Source organism: Tupaia chinensis, unplaced genomic scaffold (genome assembly GCF_000334495.1).
Source record: "Tupaia chinensis unplaced genomic scaffold, TupChi_1.0 Scaffold143910_1, whole genome shotgun sequence".
NCBI classification, from domain to species: Eukaryota; Metazoa; Chordata; class Mammalia; order Scandentia; family Tupaiidae; genus Tupaia; species Tupaia belangeri.
The window spans coordinates 171126-182648 of record NW_006203761.1 but is presented as its reverse complement, the minus strand read 5'-3'; the positions used below and the strand labels follow the sequence as shown (position 1 = coordinate 182648).

Here is an 11523-nt window from a genome sequence, read left to right as displayed (position 1 = left end):
AGCCCCGAACCCAAATAGAAAAAAAAAAAAAACCTCTCCAAAAAAAAAGAAGTCGTAACATCCAGAACGGGTCCTCATCTTTGCAGACTGAAGTCACAGGAAACCACCACCGCTGGCTCCAGACAGCCTTTGGTAGGCTCTTCAGGACACATTTGCTAGAAACGGGTCATCACGTTCTGTGGGTGCTTTACAACAAGATGAACGCGCCAACCGAGGCAGAACTGGGGTAGGGCTGCTGTTCTAGACAGACGCGCCAACCGAGGCAGAACTGGCGTAGGGCTGCTGTTCTAGACAGAAAGGAGACGTTCTCTAACAAACAGTGGTCAGAAGTAAAAGTCCCAACCAAGATATTATTCTGGATAGTCAAAAAACAGCAAAAAAGCAAAAGTTAATCATCTATGGCTCAAACAACACAACATTGTTCTCATCCTTTTGATTCCAACATCAATAAATGTTCACATTCTCTAGTAAAAAAAAATTATTTTCATTTTAAAGATTCAATCATATACGGAGTCTTTTTTTTTAATTATTTGTATTTAACTTTACCTACTTATTTATTTTACTTTGACCAGAGAGGGACAGAGTGAGAGAGAGAGAAAGTGAGAAAGTTGCCAGGTCCGGGACTTGAACCACAGTCGGCCATGTGGGAATCCAACACCCTTAACCACCACGCCACCTGCTGGCCCCCATATAGTTTTAAATTGCATTTTACTGGCTATTCAATAGATTCCAGAAACCACTCAGCTTTTTTTAACCCATTAACTAATGCCCCTTTATAACAATTTCTATAACTGTACAAATATATATGTGCATGTGTGTGTATATGTATGTGTGTATGTATATGTGTGTATATATGTGTTGTATGTGTGTATGTGTGTATGTGTGTATGTGTGTATGTGTGTATATATGTGTATGTGTGTATATATGTGCGTATATGTGTGTATATATGTGTATGTTTGTATATATGTGTGTATATATGTATATGTGTATATATATGTGTGTATATATGTGTATATATGTATATGTGTGTATATCTATGTATATATGTGTGTATGTGTGTGTATGTGTGCATATATATGTATTGCGTATATATGTATATGTGTATATGTGTATGTGTGTATATATGTGTATGTGTGTATATATGTGTGTATATGTGTGTATATATGTGTATGTGTGCATGTGTGTATATATGTATGTGTATGCATGTGTGTATGCATGTGTGTATGTGTATGTATGTATGTCTATGTGCGTATATATGAGTATGTGTGTATGTGTGTATGTGTGTATATGTATGTATGTATGTATATATGTCTATGTGTATATATGTATGTGTGTATATATGTATGTGTGTATGTATCTGTGTGTATATGTGTATGTATCTCTGTATGTATATGCATATGTGTGTATAATATGCATATATGTGTACACATTTGCATATATGTGTGTATATGTATTGTGTATATATGCATGTGTGTGTGCATGTGTATATGTGTGTGTGTATATATGCGTGTGTAAGTATGTGTGTATGTGTGTATGTGTGTATATGTATGTATGTATGTATATATGTCTATGTGTATATATGTATGTGTGTATATATGTATGTGTGTATGTATCTGTGTGTATATGTGTATGTATCTCTGTATGTATATGCATATGTGTGTATAATATGCATATATGTGTACACATTTGCATATATGTGTGTATATGTATTGTGTATATATGCATGTGTATATGTGCATGTGTATATATGTGTGTATGTGCGTATATATGCGTGTGTACATATATGTATGTGTATGTATGTATGTGTGTGTGAATGTGTGTATATATATGTATGTCTATGTGTATATACACAAACACACGCACATGTACCATAATCATCCTGAAACACAACTATGCTTATATAAAGGTACTAGAGGTCATTTCCACTGGCTGTCTAGTAACTTGCATGGTTGCAAGTGAAGTCCAGAAAATGAACAGGTCTTAAACAAATGATTTCCACTAGGAATAACCTTGTGATTTTAGATGGTTACCTCTCAGAGGGAGCACACTCTGTAATTGAAAAAGCATGCTGGCGAGGGGTTGTCCCCACCAGTTTACGCGGTAGCCAGCCTGGGAGTTTAATGCAATCCTGGATACATTTTTTTGATGTCAGTGAACTCAAGCACTACGAGAAAAGGACAATTTAAATTGCAACGTGTGGATTATTTCTGCATGAATGACTGGTTTATAACAGAGCATCTCCCAGTGATGAGCCGCGCCAGGATGACTGTGTCACAAGGAAGGCCCGGGGCAGCTTCAGGGCGTGACAGTAAAGCGCCTGAGCAACGTCCAGTGCCTGACTCCCCGCGGGAGCCAGGCGGTGGGAAAGCCAGTGCCCAACATCAGCGCCGCGTTGTTAATCACATGCGGAGAGCGGAAATGACAGCAAAACAATGACTTTCCAGTCTTGCATTTGGGAGAGTGAAGATGTGGCAGAGAGTCCATTCTTCTTGCCTTCAAGCCCGTGGCTGAGTGGCATGTGGCAGCCTCCCTGTAGCTGGCTATGAATGTGTGGTACGTGGTTGGGACGGGATAAAACAGCAGCTTTGGGGGAACACGCTGCCCCTGTGCCTGCACCCCTGCCCCTCCGGGTGATCTGGCTTGGAACATGCAGTGAGGACAGTGTCCAAGGATAGTGGCCATCAGAGAACAGGGCCCGGGCCTGACCCAGAGGACTGAGCGCTTCAAACTTTATCTGAGACTGTGAAAGAAGAGACAGACTCCTACTTCCTTCCAGCCATAGCACTGTCATTGGGATTCTCTATTCTAGCAGCCTGGATTTACCCAAACCAATACGAAAGATAAATAGGACCTTAGAAATAATAAAATGAAAAACGGCCAGTTCAGACCAAGAAAGAGAAGAAAATGGCTATCCTTGTACAGTGTGGTCCCCTAGGTAGGACCGCCCTACAGTGTAGTACACATCACAAACCAAAACAGTTTTCGCTTGAAAACATGATTGCTCTGCATCAAAAAATATATACACGTTAGAAACTGACAGCAGTGAGAGGAATGGACTACACAGCTTTAGGATGAAGTGTTCCTAAACCTTGAGGAAAGCACAGCAGCACACAGTTACAGCGGCACTTCCCCGGGAGGCCAGAGTGCAGCACCGAGGCCACACCGAACCTCGCCTCCCGCCCAGATTACCTCGTCGCGTGTGTCTGTTCCTTTTACAGTGGGCTTTGGCTTCACTTCAGGGCTGAGAGGCCGGGCCACCGGAAGAACACAAGAAGGAGTGAAGGTGCTCACTTCTTCCTCCACTTCTCCTGGAAGCAGCAAATCTGAAAGATACAAAATATCTCAATTGATTCACACACCAAGTTCACAATTTACCCAAATCGCCCAAAAGCCCATAGCAGTCAAAAGAATGAAGCAAAAGCGCCTGTCCTTCACTGAGGAAGTGACACAAGGCCCCCTTTTCTATAAAGGAGAAGCTACTGGCACATTTATTTTGATCTCGTTTGGTGCTAAGTTACAGTCTATCCAAAAGGTCTACAGGAATTTTTAGAGTAACTTAATTGTATTTTGTCTCTCATTCCCAACTCAATTTCTACTGTTATTGTTTTTGCAATTTACTTATTGCTTTCTTTAAAAAAGTATTCTTTTAATTTTATTTATGTATTTATTTATTTTAATTTAATGAGAAAGAGAGAGAGTGAGAGAGAGAGGAAAAGTGAGAAAGCAAGCCACCAGGTCTGGGACTCAAACTGCCGTCGGCAATGTGGGAATCCAGCACCCTTATCCACCACGCCACCTGCCAGCCCTATATTTTTTGATTCCGTGTGTGTGTGTGTGAGTGTGAGTGTGTGTATGTGTGTGAAAGAGAGAGAAAGAGGGGACAAGACAGACAGACAGGTACTCTTGAGACTCTCACCATGCCACGCTCTCCCCGCTGCACCCGCACCAGCCAGGAGCGTTGGGCACGCATGTGCACAGCCAGTATGCCCAGCCCCACTGGCGAGGCTCCAGCTCCCACCTCCCACTGTGGCTCCACACCACTCAGCAGCTCCCTACTGGTTGTGCTACTTCAGCGGGCCCCCAATTTCTACTTCTAGAGGAAAACATGACAAGAAGACGCTACCTTTTTTTAAAATTTTTTTCAAGTTTTGTTATAGTGCATGTGCACTTGCCAGAGAGAGAGAGACAGAAAGTGAGAAATCAGCCTCCCAAGGAGATGGCCACACCACAATCCCTTTTCCATCTTCCTCTTGGGAATTTGGGCAAACATGCACATAAGCCTGGCATGTTTTTCCAGCCAATGGGTTTGGGACTTGAACTACACAGTTGGTAATGAGGGATTCAACTGCCTTAACTACCATGCCACGGGCTGGCCCCAAGACGATACTACTTTTGCCTTGTATTTCTCTAAGGGGGTGAAGAAAAAGATAACGAAGTGTTGATTTCATCTTGTAACAATATGGCAATGTTTCAAAAATACATATATCGGGACCAGCAGTTAGCGTAATGGCTATGTCGCTGGACTCCCATATAGTTGACCGCGGTTCGAGTCCTGGACCCGGTGGCTTAAAACTCACGCGGGCACGTGTGCGTACGTGCCCAAGATCCCAAGAGGAGAATGGAGGAGAAGGGATTGCAGCATGACCATCCCCCCGGGGGGTGATTTCTCGATTTCGGTCTCTCTGTCTGTCTGGTGAGCACACGCACCCTATGGCAAAAACCTCTCCAAAAAACAAACAAAACAAAACAAAACAAATACATATATCGAATGACGCCAGAAGGAAAGTATTTTAATTGTCAACAGAAAAATGTAAGACCTTGTCATATTCGGAGTCCGTGGTCTGATTCTCAGCACCTCCAGACACTACAGATTCAATAATCTGGTTTTCTGATGGCTCCAGGCTAAGTGAACAGCATCCCCTTATTTCACTCCCGTGATCAGTACACAGGTACATCACAGACAGCAGAAGGTCTTCTCTGGGTTTCTTAGTAGATGACAAAAATAACAGGCATACAAGTTTCCATCTCATACTAAGTTTTCACCGGGCAGCAGGTTTGTGAAAGCTAGCCAATAATTTGCAGCTGGTTCAGGATGCTGCTGCTGCTACTCAAGAATGATCCTAATTAAGCCACTAATTAAGTTTTTAGCACAAGTGATTAATTAACAACAAACATGCCTTGGCCGTTGCCAATGGCAGCATTTATAGAGAGATAACTGAGCAGGTATTGATATTCAAACACTAAAATTTACTCGAAATGCACCTCTCACTACTGTGGCTATCACCTTCACAGAAAGCACAATTAATAAATTCTTAAGACTTCAGTGACAGTGGACACAGTCAGATGGCCTGGAAACCAAGAATTCTGGGGAGATGGTGAAGATGGCAGTTCTACTATGACTCATTATTGAAATCTCAGGATATGATCTCATCAATTAGCAAAAGTAAACACGGTTGGAATAACCAACACTCACACGCCCAGGGTTCCGTCTGCAGCAGCTCAGCTAATCCTCCCAACAGCTTTGTCATATTCTGTTTCACGGGCACTAAGCACTGAGAGGGCCTCACTTGAGGTTCCACAGCTCTGAAGGGCAGAACGAGGCAGTTTTCTTCAGAACCCATGCTACTAGTCCACAATGTCACATCATGAGCCTCTTTAATTTTTCTTAAGTTAATTTTTATTTATTTCTTCCATGGGAGAAGGAGAGGGCCAGGCACCTCCAACAGGGTCTTCATGCCTCATCCCACCCCAGCCTCAGCCAGCCAGGATCACAGGTGCACACCTACGCCCAGCCTTCAGTGAGACATCGGGACACGAACCTGGGCCTCCCCACGCAGCTACGGCATCACAGAACATTGCGTTACCACTGCACTACTGTGGCTGGCCATGAACTTCTAAATAAGCATTTTCATTACATATTTTATTTAACTTAATCAGATTTTATACCCAGGAAAAGTCACCCCTGTAGCACAGTAACATGATTACGCAGTGTTCAGCACATTTCCCAAGCATGTTGTACCTGGAGAAGTAATATTTTTAAACTCAGCAGGGTTGGTGGAAAGACTGACTTTCTAATGTATATACATGCATTCAAAGCCAGACTCCATTAAGCTCCCTCATGTAATGGCCTAGCACTGATACGAGCCTGGCTGGGGTGGCTAACATGGGCTAACAAGGAAAGTAAGAAGAGCAAGGTGTAGCCCTTTCAATGGGAAAACCCCTATCTACCACACCCACTGGCTGCCAATGCAAACATCAGTTCAAGCGAGAAATCAAAATCAATCATGCTTGGGACCGGCAGATGGTGTAATGGTTATGTTGCTGGACTCCCACAGTCAACTGAGGTTCTAGTCTCAGACCTAGTGGCTAAAAACTCATGCCAGGCGCATGTGCATGTGTGCCCAAAATCCCAAGAGGAGACAGGAGGAGAAGGGATTGTGGTATGGCCATCCCCTCTGGGGGGGGTGATTTCTCACTTTCTGCCTCTGTCTGTCTCTCTATGCTTTGGGGGGTTATTACTGACAATGTTGTGCAAAGAGAACTCTGAAATTCCTTTACTGAAACCCTTTACTTCCCTGATCTGTTTGTAAAGTAGGATTTCCAACAAATAATGGTTTCTTTCCTAGCAATTCTATTGCCCTGGGAACAAGAAGATTCAGAGTGCTCCACACCTTAAATTTTCATCATTTGTTTCTTCAGTGTGAAAGCAAAATGCAGCAGTCCTATGTATTTGTGCCAACACAGCACCGATACATAGCAAATTCTCCACAAACAACTGAAGATAGGAAATAAATTTCCTAAATGAAGCTCAGCTTTTAGACTGAGCAGCAAGTATCAAGAGTCTTCCTGACAACAGGACATTGATGATGTATGATAAAAACAGTTCTTTTTTTTTTTTTTTTGAGAAGTTTTTGCTATAGGGCACGTGCACTCAAGAAATCCCCCACAAGGGGGTTGGCCATGCCACAATCCTTTCTCCTCCATTCTCCTCTCGGGATCTTGGGCCTGCACACACATGTACCTGGCGTGAGTTTAAGCCACCGGGTCCAGGACTCGAACTGCAGTTGACTATTTGGGAGTCCAGTGACATAGCCATTATGCTAACTGCTGGTCCCAACAGTTCTTATCCTCAGAACTAAATATTGCTATAGGGAAAAGATTTTCTCATGTAAAATCGATCAAGAGGTCTGGTCCTGCAGCCTAGACGTTACAAGAGCCACCTTCCAGGTGGCCAACTGAACAGTTCAAAGCCTGACCCCAGCTGCCTGGAAAACATGCCAAGCATGTATATGCATGCTCAAAAAAACTGACAGGATAGAGAAACAGAAGAGACATGATTGTGGGCAAGAACCCATCGGCAGTGGGTTGGGGACGTTTTTTGTTCCCTCTTTTCCCTCGCTCTCTCTCCATTGAGAGCAATCATGCCATATGGCTGAAAGAAAAGAAAAATCAGGAACAAAATCAAGGGACCAGCAGTTAGCATAATGGCTATGTCGCTGGACTCCCACGTAGTCGACCACAGTTCGTGTCCCGGACCCAGTGGCTTAAAACTCATGCCGGGCGCGTGTGCGTGTGTGCCCAAGATCCTGAGAGGAGAATGGAAGAGAAGGGACCGAAGCATGGCAATTCTCCCCTGGGGAATGATTTCTCACTTTCGGTCTCTCTGTCTCTCTCTGTCTGGTGAGCATACACACCCTATAGCAAAAACCTCTCCCCGCCCCTCCCCCCCCAAAAAAGAATAAAATCAAATGCTCTAACTCTAGAGGTGACAGATTTATAAAAGGGTGAGACCAATACGGATCAGAAAAGCCTGGTTAGGCAAAAGTTATGAATAAACTCCTGCTATCTTTTAGCCATCTAAAAATCAAGGATAGAGGCCAGTCAGGCAGCATGGTAGTTAAGGTAGCTCAATCCCAAAAGACTGATTGAGCAGTTCAAACCCCAGACCCAGCAGCCTGAGAAATATGCTAGTTGCATGTACGTGTGTGCTCAAAAATCCCGAAAGAAGAAATGGAGAAGGGATTACAGCATGACTGTCCCTCTTTGGGAGTGTTTTCTTGCTTTCTCTTTCTCTCTGTCTCTCTCCAATGAGCACAGGCACCCTCTAGCAAATGAAAAAAAAAAAAAAAGCACGGGTGGGTTATCTATATACTCATATTCTCTTATGGGCAAAGATTACAGTATTCACCAATTCTGGGAAATAGAATTTTCTTTAAGAAGTATTTATTTAAGTTGTTATTATTATTAAATTTGCTATAAGGCATGTACACTCACCAAAGAGAGAGAGAGAGAAAGGGAAATTGAGAAAGTAAGTAGCCCGATTCAGGACTCGAACCATGGTCAGCTAGGTGGGAGTCTAGCACCTTAACCACCATGCCACCTGCTGGCCCAAGAAAATGGAATTTTCAAAGTTCTCTGTAAAAGTTTCTAAAACTGAAGACTTGATTGGGCCCTCTGGTGGTGTAAGCAGGAGGGCACCACTGCACAATGGCTGAGGCTGCATGGGAGGTCTCCTTCCCTTCCCCAGCTTGGCTACACAGGCTCGGTGGGGTGGCACATGCCTAGAAAGCTGGGCCAGGGAGGATGGCAAGATGTTTTCAAAATATCCATCTCGATGCAGCCACATAGCACAATGACACTACGCTCCCTTAGCTCCACAGACTGGAACCACTTGGAAGGCCCAGGTTCAATTCCCAGTCCAACCTAAAGGCAAAGCATGGTAGCATGCACCGGTTCCCAGCTATTTGGGAGGCCGAAGGAGGAGGATTGCAATATATCAAAGCCCTGTCTTAAAAAAACAAGAAAGACAAATAAAAATTTAAGCCTTCCTCTGGCATGCATTCTCTCTCTTTCAAAAACAAACAAACAAAAACCAAACTTAGTCTGATTGCATTAATTGTTTGTAAAACAACCAAAGGCCTAAAAAAAAAAAAAAAAAAAAAACCTTAACTAAATGCCACCATCTTGTAGAGTTGGACAACTTTCAAAAATGAATCTTGAGGTTGGATTACAAAATTGGTTGAAACAGCTCTTCTTTCTTAACTACATGCTAAGAATGTCTAATATTCCTTTACTATGTGTTCATGTTATTGTCTTTCTGTATTTAGCCAATAATCAGCAAGTCAAAGGCTAGAACCATGTAATCTAATACAACATTAAAAAGTGAGCGAACCACTTAGATAAAATTAATATTTAACTTACCTGGCATATTTATAAAATTAACCAATCTGTTTATTTGCTGTCATGTAAAACAACCTAAAAGTTTTGAGTATCTACACAGAAAAAGGACTTGGGAAGAAATATTGGGCTACAAGACCAGATCTCCAAGAAGTTTTCAAGGGAATGCTATATCAGGAAAATTAAATACAGACACACAGAAATAAGAATTCAAAAACTAAGAAAATGGACAACTTAAGCATAAGGACAAGTCTGGAGTTGAATATTATATCCTAAAATGTAATCAGAAAAATCGAACCACAAGAGAAGATAAAGTACATGAGACTGAATTGGTGAAGTATAATTTTATGACTTTTGACTAAAACATTGCTGATTTTCTTGCAGACTTTGTTATCTGGTTGTAAGGATTTGTGTCCTGTCTTGAGATAGGTTCATGTACCTAATATTTGAACAGAATCCTAACCTGTTTCCTGGCTTTAAGCAAAGATCCTTACATTCCTTTAAGTTAAAACTGGTTTTCTTAATAGTACCTAGTGAACTTGCTATTGAAAGTTGTTAGATTATTTAAGAAACTGTGTGATCAATACAATGTTTGAGGGAGGGAAAGGAATGGAAGATGACTGTAGACACCAGACATAGTGTGAGAACAGGGTGAGAAAGGACAGAGGGTCAGAAATAGGGGTAAAAAAAAATACTGGAAACCAGAAATGGAAAATTTTTTATGATAACATGCATGATTAAGCCACTATGCAGTATATTCTGGATGGGAAATCACATTTTGTATGCTGTGACGATGCTTAGGGAATGAATGTAACTTAGGTTAAAAAAAAGAAAAACATTCAGAAAAAAAAACCCTAAAACTTTTTCTTGAAATTAACAAAAAATGCATTAAAAATACCTCTTCGATGACTACAGTAAGATATGTAGCCCTAGCTAGGTGCTACTTTATAGGATGTTCATTCTACTGAGACAGTGTGGGACGAGTGGGAGATGGCTGAGGATAAGAGATAGGGAATCAAGGATGGGGGTGGGGAAGCAAAACATAAAGGAAACAAGAAATGGAAAATTATTTGCTGACGATAACATGTTTGTTGATGTGCTTGATTGAGCCAATATACAGTGTACTCTGGATGGAAAATCTCATTTTGTATGCTGTGATGATGTACAGTGAATTAATGTAAATAAATTTAAATAAAAATAAATAATTAAATAAATAAATAAATAAATAAATAAGAAATACTGGGCCAACCAATAGTGTAATGTTAAGGTGGCTGGATCCCACATGGCTGACTGGTGATTTGAGTTCTGGATTCGGTGGCTTGAGGACCCCAAGAGGAAAATGGAGGAGACAGGACTCCAGTGCAGCACTCGGGGTGCTTTCTAACTTTCCCCCTTCTCTCTCTGTGTCTGTCTCTCTCTGGCAAGCACACACGCCCTATAGCCAAAAAAAAAAAAAAAAAAAACCACCTTAAGACATCTCATTTCTTCTATGCATAACTTACATCTATGGTAGTCTAGCTAAGCAGTTTTTGTTCTTAAAAATTATCAAAAACCCGGAACCAGCAGATGGCGCAATGGCTGTCACTGGACTCCCATGTAGTCAACTGCGGTTTGAGTCCTGGACCCGTTGGCTTAAGCTCACGCCAGGCGTGTGTGTGTGTGTGTGTGTGTGTGTGTGTACCTAAGATCCTGAGAGGAAAATGGAGGAGAAAGAATTGTGGTATGGCCATCCCCCAGGGGGTGTTATTTTGCTTTCTATCTGTCTCTCTCTGTCCTTCTGGTGAACGTACACACCCTATAGCAAAAACCTCTCAAAAAAAAAAAAATCAAAAACCCTAGAAAGTTTTGATTTATATGAGTAATAGCTATTAACATTTACCATATTACAAATAAAAACTGATAAATATTTCAATAATTATTTATGAAATCATTAAAAAATAATCTTGTAACATAAAAATATTTTATGAAAAAAATATTTTTTAAAAACAAGAACAAGGGACCAGCAGGTGGTATGGTGGTTAGGGTGCTGGACACTCCCACATGGCTGACCACAGTCTAAGTCCCAGACCTGGTGGCTTGCTTTCTCACTTTCTCTCTTTCTCTCTCTCTCTCTCTCTCTCTCTCTCTGTCCCTCCCTCCCTCCCTGTCTCTCTGTGTCTTGCTCTTGTCGAATTAAAAAAGAAATGAATGAATAAATAAAATTAAACAATTCTTTAAAAAAAAAAGAACAAAAATGAGAAGAAAATAACTTTTATTCATTTTTAATCTGTTTTCATGTCTAGCTTAAAAGAGAAAACACTGGGTTCTGTATTAGCTTATGCACTCAATTTTTTAAATACACTCTTT

The 11523-nt window shown here is 41.5% G+C and overlaps 1 protein-coding gene across 6 annotated transcripts in view; it reads right to left on the bottom strand.

Annotated features, from left to right (window-relative positions):
* IFTAP (intraflagellar transport associated protein) overlaps positions 1–11523 on the bottom strand; it is a 105741-nt gene that overhangs the window by 25310 nt on the left and 68908 nt on the right. For all 6 annotated transcript variants that reach the window (XM_027767072.1, XM_006165360.3, XM_006165361.3 and 3 more), the window contains one exon: positions 3190–3323. In XM_027767072.1, the coding sequence (XP_027622873.1) occupies positions 3190–3323 (134 nt within the window). The remainder of the gene's footprint in view (positions 1–3189; positions 3324–11523) is intronic.